We start from the raw sequence: 21,968 nt of genomic DNA, 5'->3' as shown, positions 1-21,968 counted from the left end.
TGGCTAGCATTTCAAAGAGTTGTAGTAAATTTACACTGAGTGTGAACAACTATAACTGTGTCCAAAATGTAATAAGATAATACAGTAGTGGACACATTTTATTATATTGCCACAAAGTGACAGAAGAATCTATCATAGCTCGAAATTTGGGTTTGATACCGGATTTTCCTCCAGGATCTCGCCACTAAGTGAGGTCATCCTCCTCTTTATAGACGATCTTCACAGTTTGATTCATTTTGCCCTTACTGTCCACAACAACAATGATGGCGGCTGCAGCACGGTTTCTTATCCGAGGTGCAAACCCGAAACTTTCCATCTCCGGCGGTGGCACTTTGCTAAAGCTGTCGCCGAGCTGCAGCTCCCGCACAAAAACACAACGCAGGCATGCAGCACACTTTACGTATCATCCTGACCCCGTCCCGACACAATATGGTGAGTGGCTGGCTAACCGGCGAAGCTAACATCAGCTAGGTTAACCTAACCTGAGAGAATTAACTTAGAGTTAAGTTTGTATTATTTAACTGTTGAAAGGACAAGTGGCTTAATACTGACAGCTTTTATAACATGTTTTAGTCGGATAACGTGAAAGAGTTGCAACGTTACTTTAAGCTTGCTATTCTTCTGACAAGCTTGAACAAGATGACAGTAGGGTAAAAGCACAGTCTGTAGAGGTTGAATACAAAGCACGCCGTATTTAAACATTTGGGATTTCATACAATTATTCTGTATTGCAAACTGTCTCATATATCGTATATTCGACCACTTTAACATGTACAATGTCAAATTCCTCATAAGACGGAAGCTGCTCAGCTTTTATATCAGTATGTCCTGTACGTTTTACTCACGTTAAAAGTACGTTAACTTTATGAAATGTTAATACTTCTAACTGGCGACAGCGTTATATGTACATAATGTACAAAAAAGACCAGACAAATGTAACGTTATCCTTTATTGCACATATAACTTAAGGTTTAATACGTAACTTTTCCGCATTATAATGTCTAAAAACGATTAGACTTGTTAAATATTTTGTTAAGTTGTGTACTTATATTATTCCAAATGTTTCCAACTATTTTCAAACCGAGAACATGTAATTTTGAACAAGTCGATCCGTTTCAGTGGTCAGCAGTCAATGGCACAGGGAAAGTCATATTTCCCTTTGCGCATGCGTCAAGTGTTGACAGTGATATCACTCTTTAGATTTTGGTCGTTTTTAATCATATAGTGTAACTGTATTTCAGTAATTACATGTCTGCATCTGAAATTATTTGAGAAACAAGCTGAGCAAATGTTAGCAGCAGCTTGGCTCACAACCTCTCTGGACCTCCCAATAGTGTTTTAATGTGAAACAGTTTTATTGAGGGTTTTTACCAGTTTAAATCCGTTTGTTTTGGAGAAGAGGAGAAGGAAACCTCTGGAAATAATTTTACTCAGGTACAAAACCTCCTGAACGATGAATACCAAAGGAAGAGACTGCAGTAGTTGTTGTTTAACGCTGAAAACAACAACTCCCATGATCCCACGCTACCTCAGGGCATCATTTGTTATTGTTTTGATTGACAAACCCATAGCAGCGGAAAATTAAATGTTGTGTTTAAGATAATTTTAGGCTTGGACACATTCGACTGAAAGTCACCACTTAACTCAGTCATTTGATAAATCAAAAATACCTGAGTACTTAATTGAAGTGACATAGGTTTGACATTCAAGTGATTTATAAAGCAGCATATTTTTAATAGAAGTAACTGAACTCAGCTTTGTCAAATTCAGTACATTTGTTTCAGACCTATGTGGTTGTTTACAGTGAATGAAAATAGTACTGGCAAGAGTCAAACTACAACGCTGACATTTTATTAAGAGGAAAACACTGCTTAGTGGGTTATATATATAGGTTATATTTTACTCATATGTTGAATTGCGTGTGTCTGCCTTAAAACAGACATTAAAGAGTTAATAACATCTCCACACACAACAGTGATATCTATATGGGTCCAGCCAGACCTGTTTTGGAGCTGTTTCATAATGTGGGACAGCTGAGGTTTGAGCCTCTTGTTTATCCTACTGTACATGTGAGCAGGATGTTGGCATTAACTAAACTAAGTGCTGAAAAATAAATAGTGTAATTTCTTCCTCATTCTGTTACAAAGAAGTGTTTGTTCATTGGAGGTTTAATGTTTTGTTTCTTTCCTGCAATAACTGGTATGGTTACTTGTAACTGTGTCAAATTGCTTGTCAAATCCAATCGCTGCATGTACAATAACGACTTGGTGCTTGTGTCAAGTTGTAAAAAAAAATATTGTTTGTCGCTTTCAGGCCCCACCACGAAGATGAACTTGTTCCAGTCCGTTACAAGTGCCTTGGATAACACTCTCGCCTCTGATCCCACAGCAGGTAGGACGTTAAAACAAGAGATATGTTATTAGATTAAAATCTCCAGAACATCAGCCCTGTTACTTTACTTACAATCATGCAGTTTTCTATAGTATGCACTGGCTTACAATTGGACTGTATATGTATGTGTAGTTACACATGCTCTCCTCCTGGGACCTGCTGTTACTGTAAGTCAATATATTTTAAGACCTATGTAACAATAGCAAACGCAGCATAGGATCAGTTGCGTCCTCCATAGTAATGAGTTTGTGGTGCTTATCTAAACAATGTGTAATGAATCCCCTTATAATAGGTGTGAAATGTTGCTATATCAGGCCAGTATTTATTTAACTTCTCAGAATCAGATTCTACAACTACAAACACTCAGTACGACTTGTGAGTGACATATTTAAACTTTAGCTTCCTGCACCGACTTTCCGCATGTAGAAGAACGACTCCTCAGAGAGAGAGAGTGTGACAATATACAACATTACTACGTATTTAGCTGCAAAGTTGGAAATATGATGATGAGGTGTTGTAGTTCCCAGACAGCAATCTGAAATCTGAAATATTTGGTCATTCTAAACAAATAAATAAATAATTATAATAAATAAACCCACCATTTTTTAACTGTATATTTAAATAACCTTGTGTCACCAGTGAACATCTCTCCTTTGTTTGTAAAATTTGTGCATATCTCTAACAGAGCGCCATCTCCTGGTGACTCAAAACAGGTTAGGGCCCAGCTGGAGCACTCTAAAATATCAGCACAGTTTGGAGTATTTTCCTATATAAAGAAAATTGCTGAACTGATTTTATTCCTGGTCCTAAAAATAGAACAACATGAGTCACTTTTTGCAAAGTCTTTGCCAGTTAGGTGTGATTTCCTACTCTGAGAAGATTGATAAATATTGGCCCAGTCCTCTTTTCCAAGACTTTTAAAAGCCCCAACCGTAGTAGAGCTGTAGGTGGAGCTCCTGGCTTTCTCCGACCTCACGTTCAGATCTTCCATATGGATTCTTTACAGTGTATTTTTTTTCCCCTGTGCACTTTTCTCACCTGCTGTTTTGTGTGCTTACCTGCAGTCATCTTCGGGGAGGACGTGGCATTTGGTGGAGTATTCCGATGCACAGTGGGCCTGAGAGACAAATACGGTGAGGAGTTCATTCACTTTTTTGATTGCCCTGCATTCAAACGCCACTACCGCTGAGTCTGCTAAAAAAAACACAGTCAGCAACCTGTTCCTGTGTCTGCTTTACACGATTATGCCACTAGGTGACAGCAGAGCACTTTGAAGAACCTCACCTACCTCTGTAGCAAGGTCATATTACTGTTCAGTGTTCACCTCGAGGACCATAAGGATCCGTTTGCACTTATTTGTCCATTGTAGCAGAGTAGCCTTGCAAAGTTGATACAGTAAGGTGCGTATCGCAGTGGTTAGTAAGGATATATGTGTTACTTTAATTTGAAATGCTACATTTAAAAAATCCTACAGGTTATAATGTAGTCATGGTAACACAGACAGACATTATGACAGTCATATCATCAGAAGCACAGATGTAATAAACAGCATATTTAGTGGCTACAATCCATTTATTGGCTGGTGTAGATCCTTTTCACAGTAAGAGGTTTTCACATGTCAAGTCAGTAAGAAGCACAAGCCCAGTTAATGACATTAATGATGGCCGAATCACATTTAGCTCTTCCAAATTCACGACCCCGACGGTTCCACGGCTCAGCTTCCTGGGATACTTGAATGTCATCATCAGTTCCTACTGTGCTTTTCCCGCTGCGACAATTTGAAATTTCTGTGGTTAAAAAAAAAAGGTCTATGGTGCATGCTGGCTCACAGGCCCAGCTCACTGTGACACTTGCATGTAAAAGTGTCACAGAGAGTGTTAAACATGTGCTTCTCCTGCCGCGATAAGTAAAAATGTCTGAGCTGATTAAAGCCCATTCTCTGATGTTTTTGGCTTTGTGTGAATGTGTGAAGAAGGATGTGTTTTAAGTAGTATGTGAGGGCTGTTGCCTTCATATGCAACTGCTCTGTATGATTTGGGTTCTTAAAAGGTAAATCAGCACTAATTACACGTGACAGAAACTGATGATGCTCAGCTTTTTATGAGTTTTAACCTTAAACTGTTGAGGTTGCAGTTAAAAGTCAATTGGTAAAATTCGTGTATATGTCAACTGATGAATAACAAGAAACAGCAGCACAGAAATGCCAAAGTTATGAAAAACAGTGAGGCCATTACATAGTTTATTCACCACAGCAAGTAAAATGTGGTACTCCTTAAAACTTGGTCACATTTCCTTCAAAACAAAATGTGTAGGAATCATTATTGAATATTTTTAATGAATTTCAGTAAAAAAAAAAAAAAAAAAGAAATAATATCAACTGATATCTTATAATATTTTTCAAACTTGATCAATAATATCAAATATCCAGCCTGGTCACAGCATGTGTTTTCAGTAAATGTAAAATCATTGATACTGTAGGGTTTTTTCTCAATAAACTTTTCACAGCAGGTGTTACCAATATTCAAGTGTCCAGTATCCCATTGAGTCACGACAGTGAGCCAGCACGCACGGTACCGGAGTTATGAAACTGAAGTGGCTAAATGGAATTCAGCGGTCATTAATTTTATTGTTTCCACCTGTGCTTCCCTACTGCCAATGTCAAAACGTCCTCCATTAAGAAAAAGGCGTTTTGGGATGAAACCCATGCAACTTTCTTCAAAGCTTGTGTCCACAGAACGTGCATCAATAGTTTATTTAGTCATTGGTGTGTCTTCTCAGTGTTAGCCAGTAAGGATTTCCCTTTTAGAAGAAATTGGTGGCTCCATATTAATAGTCAGAACAGAAATACCTACTGAAATGACTTTAGCATCAAAGTTTTAATATAAAATAGGCTGTATGGATGTCCAGTGTTGGTGCTTAGCGGAATAATAATGAGTGGGAATAACTAATTTTCCTTTTAAGTATGGAACAATATAAAACATTTTAATCCAAATTAGCTTGAACAACCAATCTGCTAGCCCTATTTATTCTCTCCAAATGGTATTAAACAGCCAACAGTGTCTTCAATTGATTTCAGGTATTCTATAACTGGTTGATAAGATGGAAAGTGTCTGGTCACAGTGGGCATAATTGTTTTTCATGTTTATAATAGTAGTATAAAATAATTAGATGTGTGTTTCCAGTTTTTCGTGTGTGTGTGTGTGTGTGTGTGTGTGTGTGTGTGTGTGTGTGTGTGTGTGTGTGTGTGTGTGTGTGTGTGTGTGTGTGTGTGTGTGTGTGTGTGTGTGTGTGTGTGTGTGTGTGTGTGTTTTTAATAGCGAGGAGTCTCAAATCAATCCAACAGTAGCTGGCTTTGCCTTTTTTTGTTTTCATTGACGTCAGAAGTGTTGACCTTTCGGAGAGGGATCATTATTTTCCATCTCATCCTTGTGTACAGTGACGATCACAAAGCTGTTTTTATCCCTCTCACTACTGAAAGGGATGGTGCGCACACCTCTGCCACCCGCAGCCATTATACAGAACAGAGGTTAATGCGGGGCGGACACTATACGAATGGCTTTTTACAAGGCTGATGCATTCACCTCAGCGATCCAGCTCTCCCGCCGCGGGCTTGCCGCTACCTCTGAGTGCTGTTTCCCTAGAAAAGAAAAGAGAAAAAAAGCCAAGACTCTACCCTTTGACTCTCTCTCTCACTGATGCATTAAGCCTTTCTTTTTTTTTCTTTCTTTTTTTTATAACTTGAAAGCAGCATCAATGTCAGACAGCAACACATTTTAGACTCAGACAGTCGTTAGGAGGATGCATTTCACAAACACGCAGTATTATTTCAACATCGCTAGATTGTATTTTCCTCACATTAGTTGACTCACTACTTGTTGCTTTGATGACACACAGAAGCAACCCACACACGTTATTCACTGTCACTTTCACATCAGCTGCGCGTCTGAGGTCGGCTACAGTCTGAGAGACGAGGCACTAAATTTTGATCACTTAATTGTTCATTCCTCTGGGGGCCTGCAGTGTCACGGTCGCTAATTGAACTCTGCGAGCACAGAGGAGCATGGTACATACAAGCAGAGTCAATACTGCTCAGACTCAAACTTCCCAGCAATCCAAAAAAAACAAAACAAAAAACAAAACAAAAAAAACAGCGGATTGGCAAATACACAAAGAGCAAAAAATAACATTCTCAATCCAAATTTAGAGTCGGCACTTTTGCGGCTCTCTTTCAGATTATAGGGTGGAGAGTGGAAATATATCTTTTTTTTTTCTTCTGTTTTTACTCCGTGGAGGTTGTTTGCATCCAAGCTCAGTAAAACTACAGCTGAGGAGGAGTCATCAGCTCGTCACCTCACTTATTTTAGGACCGCATGGCATTTAAGAGGAGTATTCCTCGCTGTCTCATCACTCAAGTTTTTGGCGTGGGCTTTTCTCTGTTGTCAAAAAAACCCCAAAAAGACAGGCAATTACTGAATCACTCTACAAGTGTGATCAATGGTACCAAATGAATCATTCCATGCAATCCAAGCTTCTTTTTTCATTTTTCCAGTTTACTCCCTCACTTAATAGCCTGCAAGTGTTATCCTCTACTTCATCCTCTTTGTCTGTCTTTTCCTCCTCTCTTCTGCTGTCTCCAGGTAAGGACAGGGTCTTCAACACTCCCCTTTGCGAGCAGGGGATTGTGGGATTCGGTATCGGTGTAGCTGTTGCCGGTGCCACCGCCATTGCTGAGATCCAGTTTGCTGACTACATCTATCCTGCTTTTGACCAGGTAAGACACACTGCCTCGCTCAGTGAAATACTACCACAGGTTTACTCTGTGTCAACACAATTTAAAATTTGGAGTGACAAGAAGTCTGTAAATATTTGTACGACTTTGCAAAGTAATGCATGCGTATCAAAATATATTTTATAGGTATTTTATGTGTGTTTTTATATTGATGTGCTCTGTCAGCAGTGGATGAATTTCACTGGCACTTAGCTTCTAGGTATTTGGTCTAAGGGATAGGAGTTCGAGTGAAGGAAAGTACGCTGGTGTTAAAATAGTTTTCTGGCGTTTTTTTGGACATCTCAAACAAGAAATGGTATAATTTTCCTTTCAAATAAAAACTAAAAAAGAAATATAGATGTTGGAGTGAACTTCATGGCACCAGTATACTTCCTGTTTACATCATCTAACCATAATGAGACATTTATTGAAAAAATCATTCCCTTTTTTCCCCCCTTTTTTCATTTTACACAATCGGTATTTTTTTTTACATTACCACTTACATGCCAGAGGATAGTATATCTGAGTGGCTTCACTTATCCTAAAAATAAGAATGAATGGGAGTAAAACAATTCCAATATTAATATGTCTGCTGATCATTTTATATAAACAGAAAATATACATAAACATATTTTTTGCAGTGATCCCTCAGATATGGTTTTAAAACACTCGTGACAAAGATATGTAATGTAGGCATGATATTTTGCAGTTTAACATTACATTTTATTGTATAAAATGACATCAGTGCACTGAAAGAGTAAACCTTACTAAAAATGTAATAATCATAAATAACTTTTTTTTTAAACAGAACAAAAAACATGTATATAGTAAACTTTAATAAAGAAAAATGATCAAATATAGAATAAAATGATGCTTAAAGAAGTTTAAAAAATAAAATTAAATATTGGACATTATAAACACTGATACCAATAGATCCGATATCTATATCCGATATAGAGGCCAATGTCAGCTGATAATATGGGTCGAGCTTTAGAGCACACTCTGTTTGACTTCAGCAGAGCTTTGGACTGTGTGCAACCGAGAGATCATGGTTGTTGCACACAAATCAACAAAGAGAGAGCAATCACTGAATAAAAAAGTCTAACATTCAGCCTAACAATAGTGGTTATTATTGCATAATAACAATTCGGTTTGCTTTCATGTGACACCTCCACAACTACAAATGCAACGATCCATGCTGATATGTGCGGAAGTTCATTTGTGTAGGGACTTCTGAGCCTACAAACATACAAAATAGAATATCTTCAAAAGAATTTAAAGATTGAAAAAACCTTTGTGTTTGATAAACAGAGCTCTAATCTCTATTATTTCATCTTCTATAATATATCATGTAAAATCAGGTGATCAACAGAAGTGCTTTTCCACATCCACCTGCTCTCCTGAGAAAGATTAATGTGGCATTAAAAGGCTGAGCAGGACAGTGGGCCGCGTCGCTGTTTTACCATTCATACATGTCGACACTAGTGTCATTCTGTGTATTCTCGCCCTCCACATGATAAATGTGTAAGCGTGTGCCTGCTAATGTCAAGGAAACATAAAACAGAACGTGCTACCGGAGACACTATCTAACAGGCTCCTGTTGCAGCGCAGAGCAACAGTAGATATTTGGTGGCAGGTCTTGAGCGGGGTCCCTCTCTCTGCTTCTGTGCTCTCGCTTAAAACTGTCCAGCAATCCAAACTGACATCAGAGAGACATAAAACCTGAATTAATAGCCCACCTGAGTTTTAGGGAGGAATACTTGGGACACCTTTTTGGATGAAGCCCAGTATCACAAACAGTAGATTTAGGTAAAAGAAACCAGACTCTTGGTGATTTTTGCTTGTTAAAAGTAAAGTAGGGTTTTAATGGCTTTAAAAGAAATAGCAGAGGAGATCTGCACATACAGCTGAGCTTTAGTGTTCACCAGTGTAGTCTTGATTCATAAGAAATAAATATTTTTCCACTGTTACACATTCTTTATATTCTTATATTTTCATTACAATATTTTAATTGTCTTTTCACTCATAAAAACAACCCAGGTGTCCCATTAAGATGATCAAAGGTTCATCTTCCAGTCTCATTTTGTTTGTTTTAACCTGAACTATTCTGGTCTCTTTCCAGATAGTCAATGAAGCAGCTAAGTACCGCTATCGCTCTGGCAACCTGTTCGACTGTGGGAACCTCACCATTCGGGCTCCGTGGGGGTGTGTCGGCCACGGATCACTTTACCACTCTCAAAGCCCCGAGGCCTTCTTCGCCCACTGCCCCGGCATCAAGGTCAGTCGTGCAGCTCATTACACACACTGACTGGTGGTTCTTTCCTTTTTTCTTTTTTTTTTTTTTAAATAATTGTTTCTGTTGTTTTTTTCAGTTAGGAAATGTCACGTCTTGCCCCAGAACATGGCAGAACATCAAGGCGTACAGACTAAGCTGATTACATTGATGAAGTGCAGTTCAAATTTATAGTCATTAGTTATATTCATTCTAAAATTGTATCAGAATCAGCTTGGTGCTGTTTGTTATGTAGTGGTCAAGAATATATAGTCAAAATATACACAAGATTAAAAGGGTCCTAAATAATGTATATAAAAGAATTTACAATAGAAGAAAATGTGGGATATAAATTATATTCTGTTGAGAGAAGCAGCTATATATTAAATATTAAGGAGAATAGAAGAGGATGAATGTACAGGAGTAAACAGTATATTCAGTATCCATTATTTATAATAATAGTAATACAAGTGGCGTTAATATAATGTGCCGTTTAGGTTCAAAGATCACTGCTACGCAAATGAGCATTGATGGCTTGTTACATTAATATAACTATAACTAACTATAATGTGATAGAGTCCATGTCAGTAGGGGTCCAAGTTCTTGGCAGATGGGAAGAAAGAGTTCATGTGGCCTGAGCTTTTGGTCTTGACAGACCCCAGCTTACAGCACCGTCCACAGACCTGTTGACTCTGTAGGTGAACTACCCTGGGGTCTAGGAGTGGGTCCATGATGGATCAGAGTTAGAACAGTACAAGGGGCTCAAAACACTTCATTAGCACAGAGGTCATGGTAATGGGGCGGCAATAGTTGAGACATGCAGTCCTTGGTGATTTGGGTACAGCGGTGATGGTGGAGGTGAGAGAGTAATAGAGAGAGATAGAGAGAGAAACACCAAAGGTGAGAAATGGGCACAAAAATGACATGTTTATGGAAGTAGGCTTTCAACACATAAAAACATGTAAGCAATGTGTTTGAAACAACAAAGCTTCTAATATGTCTTGAATATAGCAGGCACACAGTGGGACGTTTGAACTAGGGCTGGTCGATATGGCTGAAATCTCTATCACGATAAAAGTGTTTCATATCAGTCGATATGGATAAATATTGATATTTTTTAATGACCTATTTAAAATAAGGACCCGGGGGGAAAATATTCAATTTAAACACTTTTATTGTAAACTTAACCTTTATCTGATTTTAATCACCCGTTATCAATCAAGGCAGACAGGGAAAAGAAATGTCAACACAACCATGAAAAACACTCAAATAAATAAATGTACACATAAGTCTGAATCACAATTAAAACCACAATGAACACTTAGCAATCATCTCTTCACATTAAGGTGCAAAAATAAACATTTAAGAAATGAGTTTTTAGAAATAAGTGTTTTAAAATATGTGCAAAGTGTTAATTGTAAACATAGAAATTAAATATTGCAACAATATTGTAGGGATGACTAGTGGGGCTTTCACAAAATATTAGCACAATGAGATTTTTGATAAATAATCATCAGTAATTTGGGTATAATGACAAAGTGAGTAAAAGGCAAATAATAGAACAGCTACAACTGTCTGGTAAGTTCAGAACATCACATTATTTTACTGTAATGCCGCCTTTAAAACCAGGAAAAGGAAACACTTACGATATCCAAATTCTAAGACGATATCCACTCGCATATCACGATATCGATATAATATCAACATATTGCCCAGCCCTAGTTTGAACTGCTATAAGCATCAAAAAGTGTTTTAAATGATTTGTAATGGTTTTAATGCACACTCATTTTTGATCAATAATATTTTTTGAAAAGGCCCCAAGTGTATTTTTATGCAGCTTTTTTTCCCCCCGTCTGCAACATTCTCCACAAAAACAGTGCAGGATTCATATTAGATCAGTGAAGACCTGGATCTGTGACCATCTTTTGAGAGTGACAAGTGTTGTTTTCTAAAGCCCCGATAATGATCTGCACATTACAATAGTAATCCCAGTATTTTTGAAGTAACATGTCAATATTTGAATGTATTAGTCTCCACCAGTGCTAATTTTCTATAGACTGTGGAGTCAGTTAGATGGGAACCAATGATCAAACCACTTAGTGATTTTGCCTGAAGTGACTCCAAAAAAAACGCTCTCTTGACTGACAGTGCTATGCTGTAGCTTTGTTCTGATGACAGACACCCCTCCCATACTCCTCATGGTGCCATATAGAAATGTGCTAAACATGTGCTCAATCCAATCTTTACTGCATGCAGGAATGAGCAGGCATCAGTATGCTCTGATAATGTCACTAAGATGGAATGAGCAGCATCTGCACAGAGTCAACAAGTCTATGTTAAAATGTCAGATGTAACATCCTTGTCTTTTCTTTTCTGTCTTTTTCTTACTGTTTATCCCGGGAACATACATACATATTTCATCATTATGAAAGTTTCTCGTTCGCTGCAGACTGGAAACGACTCGATGGTTTACAGCTACAGCTCATCCACTGTGTGTAACCATCGCTGAGAGCAATAAACATGTTGTCTCTCTGCAAAAGGTCAGGCTGATAAATGTTAATCTTTCTGTATACTATCAGCACAATTTGCTCCATCTGCCGGTCGGTCCCACCACGCCGCCTGACAGGCTCGATTCAGCCGCGGTCTACCATCGCTGCGATACCCAAATGTTGACCTAAAAACCATTTCACAGTTACAATGCCAGAGAGAGGAATAGGCGAGAATATGATTGAACCACCGATATGGAGTGATTATAGCTACTTTAGCAGGTTTTGAGTCACTCTTTCTGTAAATTGAATAGTCCCTAACAGCTTTCTCTGATATTACAATGCATCATTTTGGATGTTGAAAATGAACATGGAGTTGCAATATTTAGTTAGTAGTGAAAGTTCAGTTGCCATGCCAACACTACTGGGTTTTAATGAAATGTGCTGTCTTTTCCTTAGGTTGTAATACCTCGTGGTCCAGTGCAGGCCAAGGGACTGCTCCTCTCCTGCATCGCCGACCAGAACCCGTGCATTTTCTTTGAGCCCAAGATCCTCTACAGGGCAGCAGGTAAGCCGGATCATACTTAAACCTAAAACTGAAGCGGACACGACAACCAAACGTTCCTTCATTTTTGTTCATTTATCCTCCTGCTTCTCCCGGCATCCTGCATCACCCTCACCCGGCCCTCTCTTTGTCTGTTTGCCCGGTTTCCTTATTGAAAGCAAACATTCTACCTTTTTTTTTTTTAAGAGGTGCGAGACGAGACAAACAAAATAACACGCCTGACTGCAAACAATGCGAGTAAGATCAGCAGGATCATGAGCGTGAAGCTGAACGCCTAAATGAGCTGTGAAGCATCGACAGTGCCAGCTGAATCCTCTCTGCCCTTCTCCCCCCTAAACTGAGGGAACATGGTTGTTTAGGCTAGGGCGGATAAACGTTAAGTCCAGCATGACTTTTGGCGGACCGCTGCGTGAAAAAAAGGTATCCAGCGAAGTCTTTATCACGTCTAAACAGTTGTTGGCGGCTCTTCCAGAACAGTTTGGCCTTGGCCACATGATAATAATTTGACATGTATGAGCAGGGCGACGTCGGAGGTTCGAAGATGTTGTTTAAGGTCATTATACTAATAAAAGTCAGAAGTGGAACAGATTTGTACCACCGGCCTCAAAGTGAAGCCTTTTCTTCTTGATAAGAGCCAGATGAGATTGTGAAATATTACAACAGACTACTGAGACTGTTTCAATCATGGCACTGGGTTAGTGATAATTGTCCCAAATATTTCTCATGTTACAGCGTGCGCCTGATATTGAAGCCTCTCATCAGCATTCATCACATCTCCCACACAGTGTCTTCACTTTTTAATTAAATGGCAACAAAATTGTAACCTTCACACCTGCATATGTTACTAATAATGATTTTTTATTTTTTTTTAAACACTTATACAGACACTATAATGGCTTGCCTGTTTCTTCTGAGATGTGTTGGCAACAAAAAGTGTAGATATGCACGGAATATATAATGGAGATATTCACTTTCTTTCATTATTACTCATATATTTGATACCACACAGCTGTGGTCTAACAATAAAACTGTTTGTCAAAGCTTTGTAGGATCCAGTATCTGAGTAATGACTTGATATGATAGTAAAATACAAGCATGATGTGTCATGATTGATGTGGTTCAATAGGGCAGCCAGCAGCAGGTGATTGAGTTCTTTTGGCAGTGTTTTTGTTTGCATTTTTGCTCGGTTCATTTGGATCTCGCTTTATTAGCCTCTCGGGGGAGCGATGAGATAGTAAACCAGCGACATGTTTCATGTAACCACCATGTCGTGTCATGCAGCCAAATACAAACTATACATTCAATGTCCTCTTAATAACATAACATAACAAATGTCGAGATATGTTTGTGAGAGAATGTTCTTACTTAGTAAACATATCTGTAGATAAGGAGGATGACGAGAAACAGGAATCAGAAGAACATGGAAAACTAAAGCACAGGAGCTCAGTGAAACCCTTCTTCTAAAAGTTATATATTTGGCTTAATCTGGTGACGCAGAGTCGGCTTGGAACATTATGATTTTGGATGCAGCTCTAAAGTAGATGAGTGTGGGCTCATCACAATCTGTTGGTTTAATTTTCACAATTTCCCATGAACAAGATACTATTAAATACACAACAAAATACAAACAACCTTACACAAGATCTTAATACATTTTAATTGGAATAAAATTCTAAGTGAAAGGTAAAGGATTTAAATCAGATTGTTTAGCAGACACTTCTGGCTATGCAATTAAATTTGATCATTCACACAACATGATTTATGGTCTAAATGAATGAGTGGAATTAAATAATACAAACACACGTTGATGAATCTCTTCCTTAGTTCACGCTTAGAGGCTTCCCCATATCTACCTCGAAAGCACAATCATGTGATCATCATTCAGCCAATCATATAAGCTCTGATCCCTGTTTCAGTCCTCAGAAACATGTTAGTTAGATAAGAATTAACACACACACAGAGGGGTTACTGGTCACATTACAGGAGTGATTTCCCAAACAGGCAGAGTGAGATAGCTCTCGTGCCTGGTCCACATGTCTCCTAGTAATTTCTGCTTGGATTACAAAGTCATGTTTTTAATTGCAGCGGCCAAGTCGAATTTATTTGTATTGCCCAATATCATAAATCAAAAGTTTTCCTCAGGGGGGCTTTACTGTCTGTACAACAATACAACGTTCTCTGTCATTAGACCCTCATTTTGAACTCCCTAAAAAAACTTTTTAACAAAGGGAAAAAAATGGAAGAAACCTGACGAGGAGCAACAGAAGAGGGATTCCTCAATCAGGAGGGACAGATGTGCGATAGACGTTTTTGTACAGACTAGAACAGAAATGACAGAAATGACAGAATACAGAATAAAATGGATTTATAATATTTATGAAGCGTGTGATGAAGAGATGGCCAAGCAGCTTTCAGGTGCCACCAGAACAGAACCAGACGCAAACCATGCGACCTCCCATCACCATGGAGACCTGGCAGGAGGACAGACTACACATGAACCCATCACACCGTTCACATACACGGCAGAAGATGCACGAAAAGACATTACTCACACAGGAAAGATAGAGAGAGAGAGAGAGAAGGATAAAGACGTCATTCAGAGAGAGAGTGAGACATAAAGTGAGGCTGAACTCCTGCAGGCTGGTGAACCAGATCCAAAAACTCAGGAAATGGCACCGACGGCCAGGGAAGCAGAGCGGTTCCTGGATGAGTGCTGGTCCAGCGAGAGATGCCTGAGAGCCGAGAGAGGACAGGAGGAGGAAAAAAAGGAGAGGGGTGGAGAGAGAGGGGGGGCACACAGCTTGGATGCTCATGTGCGGTCTCTCTGCTTTTTCAGAAGAGGATAAAAACCACACATCTGTCCCATCAAGGCCATGCTGTTTTGTAGGGCCTGAGATTCCACTTATTAAACCATAACCTAGTTTTCATAATTCAATTTTAATATTCTGCAAAATGCTATAATTCCACTCAAAAGCTCTATTTTCTGTCTGGTCTGGAAGCCCAAACCAGGAGTTGCATATGATTAGCCCGAGCTATTTATGTTGCGAGTCGTTGACATGGGCACATTTTCCTTTCCTTTACGGCCTCTCGAAGTCTCGAAAGGTTCATGGAAGTCATTCAAGGTTTCCAGAAAGGTCTCAAAGCCCCGCATCTCCCCCAGAGTATAATTACTGTGCCTAAATGTCATTTTTAGTTCATGTGGAATGCTTTTAGCAGTTCAACACCAACACCCCCCCCACAAAAAAAAATCCACTCACACTTCAAGATCCTGTCCTCAACGTGTTCCGGAGCCAAAGCCGTAGTCGTGAACGAGACTCAAACACAGTTCAAACGCTACATTTTGCGATTGTATGTTGTGTCTGTGCAGTATAAATATTGTTAATAAGCTTAGTGCTCAAAAGTCACGGCAGTTTGAGTTTATGATAAGTTTTTGCTTCGTAATGATTTCCATTACCGTGCTGAAGTTTTCCAAGACATTATTAACTGTTATTCAAACCATATACTTACATGCACTTTGTCTTGGATTTTAGTTCAAAGAGACCCTGGCTGCAAGGCTCCCCCTTTTGGACCGATGTCCCCATACTGTGGCCCCTTTTCTGATTGATATCCCATCCCACCAATGTTTTGTTGTCAAGATTAATCAGGTTTATGAGCTTGTAGCTGGCGAAAGTTATCATTAGATCATGCATTATATTGTGCTGATAAAAGCACTCTGTCTCTGGTGAGAGATGAAGTCCTGGAAAAAGCATGGAGAAGCATTCGAAACAGGCCAGAGAAAATGTTCTTTAGCAGGAATTTCTGTTTTCTTGATGGTTTGTCATTTCACCAGTTTTTCAACTGCTCTATTATTTAGAGGCATAGAGGCACGGTCAGTTTGGGTTCGTAGTATTTTGCATGTTTAACCACAGGGAACATAGTGAATTGATTAATGACTGTGTTCAGAATCGACCCCTGTTTATTTTGAGTGTGAGCTCGCATTTAATGGATTTCCATGTAAGCACATCATGGCACTGTTGGAATATTAATCTGTGTGTGTGTGTGTGTGTGTGTGTGTGTGTGTGTGTGTGTGTGTGTGTGTGTGTGTGTGTGTGTGTGTGTGTGTGTGTGTGTGTGTGTGTGTGTGTGTGTGTGTGTGTGTGTGTGTGTGTGTGTGTGTGTGTGTGTGTGTGTGTGTGTGTGTGTGTGTTTTCTCAGTGGAGCAGGTTCCTGTGGAGTCCTACACCATCCCACTCTCGCAGGCCGAGGTCCTACAGGAAGGAAGTGACATCACTATGGTTGCATGGGGGACGCAGGTAGGTCACGCATCAGTCACCGATTCTCACCGGGTTACCTGAGCAGTTTAAAGTTGTCACCTATCTTTGGATCGTTTTCCATGGTCACCGGAAAAAAGAAGAAAAAAAAGTGGAGTCTCATCAACACTAAATGATGGTTAAAGCCGCAGAGGCAAGCAGGGGATTAACTTTAAGTCTACCACAAGCCCCCCTCTGTGCCAGCAGGGTCTCTCAGCCAGCAGTCTGGGACTATATCTGCTCAGACATCTCCACAACAACGCGGCCGTTCTCGGTTCCCCACGTGTTAACAGTCCATGTCTGCCGCACACTTTCCATTGTTGTCTTTCTTTTCATCCCAGAGATTTTATTTTCTGTAGCTTGGTATCAAGGTGCCTGTAACTCTCCGGGAGTCAGCCCCGAGTTTGATTGTATCCAGCCACTTAAACAGGCTTATCCAGGTCATAATGTACCTGCGACGTGGGAGGGAGGGGGGTTTGAGGGCACTGAAGGGAAAAACGTCTCCATCAAAGCCAGTATTATTATTGAAGGGTAGAGAGGAAAGAAAGAAGATCCCGTAAAATAGCGGAAACTGTGCTTTTTTTTTTTTTTTTCAAATGCCACTCTTTCTTTTCCCTTTCCCACCTCATTACTCCTCTCATTTGTCAGTCCTCAGCAGACGAGAGCAAAGAAAACAACTCGCACAGAGCGGAGTTCTCACAGCAACAGTATGTGGTGACCCAAACAGAGGAAGTATTCTTCCCCCTTAGTCCATTTTTATCTGTGGAAATGCTGTACTAACAGTATCACTCCAAAGTAAATGCTTTTATGTTATCAAGCTAATTTGTTTGGCTGAAGCCAGCACCTCTATCTTTCAAATAACTCCTCCAACTGTGACGATTCGGATTGATCACAGCACTTTTTCTTTGGGAGCAGCCAATTACGCCTGCCAGTAAACATTGTCTCTATGAACTCAAGTACTTTATTACATCAATGACACAGTAATGAGACTAACTTGCAGCCTGTGTTTTAGCTTTTTATTTATTAGACATTGAGTAATGATAGGCTTTGCTTTCTTTAGCAGAAGGTAAAATAAATAAAAATGCTATATTTCTTTCTCATTATTATTTTATATATTTATTTACTCCCAAGGACTAGTAGGTTCTGATAACATTTTAAATGTAGTTGTATATGTCTATATTATGGCTGCAAAAAAGCTTGCAGTGTGTCCCAATTCTTATCCATTACACATTGTGGCTATTATTTTGTTTGAATAGCAAATCAGCTCTGCTATTAAAAACTAAAGAAATGTTGTTTCCATACTTAATTGTCGTTTATGTAGCAATTGCAATGCTTATCTCATATCTCAAATTGCACTACTACATTATTAGTTATGTGTTCATTATCAGATGTAATAAAACATCCATCCATTCATCCATAGATGTTTCAATGTAAATCTATAAAAACTGAAATGTAAGATTCAGAACACATGGAATATAACGTTTGTTGTAGGCTGATATAAAACTTAGCCCACTGTGACTGTAAACTGAATGATCTCATTAGAGTTTTCTCCTTACACTCAGATCCATGTGATGAGGGAAGTGGCCAACATGGCTCAAGAGAAACTGGGAGTGTCCTGCGAGGTCATCGATCTACAGACCATCCTGCCCTGGGACGTCGAGACTATTTGCAAGGTGACACACACAAACACACACACACACACAGCACATCCCAGCATCCTGAGCGAAGACATGTCTCACAGACTACATAAATCTGAACATTAAGGAGATACAAATAGAAACTCTCACTCTCTACTGAGTTTAAATATTTTATTTGATGTCATGTACACGCATACAGGTTTTATGATACATGGTCTTACAATTGGTTTCACACCATTTCACTATGTGACACATGGCATTAACACGCCATGAAATGCAGGAAGTCTGTTAGCTAGTGGATGGATGTAAACAATGCAGACTGACAGTTGTTTAAACAGCGTATTTTGTTGAGTAACGCTGCTTACAAGAAAACTCTCAACTGTTTTCTTTATCTATCCCAATATTTTTGGGGTGATAGCAAAATATTTCAGTGCCAGTCCTAAGTGATAACTCTCATTTAGACCAGCATTTGGCATAAATACTGTTGCTGTTGAAGAGCTGTTCTATGGAATTATCTTTTTACTGTAGATGTGTTCATTGTGGTGCAGAGGCAATGAGCCTCATACAAGAAGCACTCATTCACTCAAACAAATTTGTTCTTAAAATACATGTGCGAGTGATTTAGGAGCATTTGTGGCATTCATCATTGTTATCGTTGGTAGAATTTTCTTTTGGGCATGAATGAAATTTCCGAGCGTCCAGAACTGTCTTACAAGTCATGAATAGATCATCTCTGCCTGCCTTCATTGCTTTGACTTACAATTATAATGTCCTAATCTGAATTAATTTGGTGTTTAAATATAGGGCTGAAATGTACAAAATAAAATCATTTCATTACATTTCAGTAGTTGCTAGGAAACTTCTCACTCTGACAGCTGCTTATGTGTGTCTCTCTGCAGCTCTCTGTCTAGTATCACCTTGTAGACCTGTAGACTATAATCTTCTGTACTATCTCTGTGACTGTCACATGACCGCCTCCCATCACAGACCACTTCACTTCAGAAAGACTTTTTTTTTTAGCATCTAACTTCACGTCAAATCATCCCCTCTTTATTTCTGTCAGAGTGCAGAGCTGCTCTTATGACACGTCAGCTGGATTCATATTTTCTAACTGTTCCGAGTCATTTCTAAAAGCGTGACTTGAAGCAGTGTTTTTACTCTTTTAGAAACTTCTTTGTGAATAAAACTTGCACACAAACGGAGCAGAACATGGAGCCTTATATGACAATTTTAGGGGCATGGATTATGCTAATGATTACATCTCACAAACCTCATGACCAGGTGACATTCATCAGGCTGAAGCAAGCAATTTCTGACAAGTTCAGGCAGTTTAGAGAGTTTGTTGCATCCCTGAATCCCTTATTGCCTTTTTTACAAGAACAAAATACAAGAAACAAATGAGAAAACATTCATAAATGAGGCCCAATGTTCCTCTGGACAGTGTGGTTCTCTTTGCTTAATAAACAGGATTCCTTCCACAGCTGGTAAGATTTGACTACTAGTTATGTTGTTTCGGTCTACTGCAGGCTATGGCACAAAGCAAAACAAAACATTTTTGTTTTGGAGGGCTTTGACAAGGGGGTTTGCTTTCCAGTGGGTAATCTGTTTAATTTGAAATACTTGCATAGAACAGTTTTTTTTCCTGGTCAGTAGACTAAACCAGCGGGATAGCAGCCACACAGAGTCTGATGGTTTCAAAAAGCTCTTTGGTAATGAAAACCAAGGTAGGTGTGTGTGTATGTGTGTTGGTGTGTCAAGGTGGATCTCGAAGAGCTTCACAGTTTTTCCACTCTCAAGACACTGCTTTTTAAATGCCCCCTCCCTCCCAAAATATGTCACAAGCTGTCTTCCTGTGTCAACAATCACCAGATACATTTTAACTTTTGGTATATTTATCGTCCAATTTCCATGCTCCTCTGGTGAAACATACGACTTTGTCAGCTTAGCATCACGCTGCCCCTCCTGCCAAGCAAATCTTATAACCAACGGTTAAAGCACAGGACGAAACTGTGGTAGGAGGGTAGTAATTTAATAGGGAGTCAATTGGAACTGATGGCAGAGACCGTAGTATTGTGCCGGGCACTGAAGGACTTGCATCTTGAAGTGCGCAGTTGTCAGTTACAGGCTGTTTGTTCAAAGAGAGCACTTCTCGAGTGATTGTGGTAATATTTTTTTGAAGTACAGCCCCATTAAAACAAGTGCCATGAAATTGAATAGTGTGTTTATGGGCTGCTCAGTGGGCTTAATGCCAGAACTGCCACCTCGAGCTTGTCAACAACATCTCTCCTTGTCATTTCTTCCTAACAAATGCCCTCTTCAATGTTGATTTCAATTACATGAATCAATTTACCCACAACCACACACACAGATCCAGTTTCTGTTTCCTGTTTCATTTTTGGCAGTTTTGTCACTCACTGTTGCATTACTCTGATAGCCTGGTATCTCTACCATGTGTCCCCCCCCCCCCCCCCTACTCCTCCATTGAGACCCTTTTATTGTCCTGTTGTTTTCTCGTCCTGTTGTTTTCTCTGGCTGGATTCAGAAAAAGCCTTTAATCAAGCTATTATCAAATCTGAGTGAAGGCACAAAATGAATTCCAGGCTAGATCATGATTATTATCACACAGACTAATGCATAGGAATGCACATTAAAGGCTTTTATTGTCACCTTTAATTCTTCTGAAGCACATCAGCAAATATCCAGATGTGCATTAGTCAGAATGAAAACAAACATAGGACTGTGATGCTGCTAATGCATCACAGCGACAAGGCTCATCAACAGAAACGGTGATGGAATCAGAATTGTTGTGTATAAATACATATCCACACATATACAGTAAGAATATAAATACATATTATGTCCTGTTCTTTTAATGCATAAAAGGTGTTGAAGGTATAACACTAACATAATTTGCCAGTGTTTATTTACATTGCTTGGAATAAGTTTTCCCTCTTCTTCTTTTTTTTTTTTTTTTAGAACAGATCCAAGTCAATGTACATGGTTACAGATGTATTTAGACTTGCATATGGAGGGCTTATGTTGTGCTCATTGTGTCAACATTTAGCATTTTTTCCATATGATTTGATTGAGTGCAGTAATTTTCTGTTGAAGGAGCGTCATTTAGCTTCACGGAAATATTATCAAGCTGATTTATGTTTCGTCATCAAGAGAAAAATATCTTGACAATTATCATTATTGTATCAACAAAAAAAAAAGTTTTATTATAATTTGCCAGAAATTACTTTAACTCAAAGTCTGTTGGATGTCAAAATGGGAAAAATTCTTCCCAAAGGTTAATGCGGACCTTTCTGCAGCTATGAAGAGAATAGACATGCGTACAATAATGAGAAACACGTCCCTTCGTGTCCTCAGTAACCCTGCACAGTGGTGCCCTAACTACTGGGTGCTGTGCAGCTGCTCTGGGCTGGCATGACATCTCGATGGTTCTGTGGCTGCAGCTCTGCTGATGCTCTGACATTAAAAAGTGTTTCATCACACAGGAACCCACCCACACAGACCTAGTTTAAGTGGAATATCTTTATACTGCAGCATTTAGGGCT

General features: G+C 39.2%; 1 protein-coding gene across 1 annotated transcript in view; it reads left to right on the top strand.

Annotated features, from left to right (window-relative positions):
- Positions 1–229: 229 nt before the first annotated feature.
- bckdhb (branched chain keto acid dehydrogenase E1 subunit beta) overlaps positions 230–21,968 on the top strand; it is a 55,186-nt gene continuing 33,447 nt past the window's right edge. Inside the window, exons 1-8 of the mRNA XM_062421994.1 lie at positions 230–432; positions 2,314–2,391; positions 3,456–3,524; positions 7,029–7,162; positions 9,282–9,437; positions 12,377–12,485; positions 16,677–16,774; positions 18,334–18,444. Of these exons, the coding sequence (XP_062277978.1) occupies positions 261–432; positions 2,314–2,391; positions 3,456–3,524; positions 7,029–7,162; positions 9,282–9,437; positions 12,377–12,485; positions 16,677–16,774; positions 18,334–18,444 (927 nt within the window). The 5' untranslated portion in view covers positions 230–260. The remainder of the gene's footprint in view (positions 433–2,313; positions 2,392–3,455; positions 3,525–7,028; positions 7,163–9,281; positions 9,438–12,376; positions 12,486–16,676; positions 16,775–18,333; positions 18,445–21,968) is intronic.

Source organism: Scomber scombrus, chromosome 7 (assembly GCF_963691925.1).
Source record: "Scomber scombrus chromosome 7, fScoSco1.1, whole genome shotgun sequence".
NCBI lineage: Eukaryota > Metazoa > Chordata > Actinopteri > Scombriformes > Scombridae > Scomber > Scomber scombrus.
Note: the sequence above shows the minus strand (reverse complement) of the source record. Positions and strands in the feature narration are given on the sequence as shown.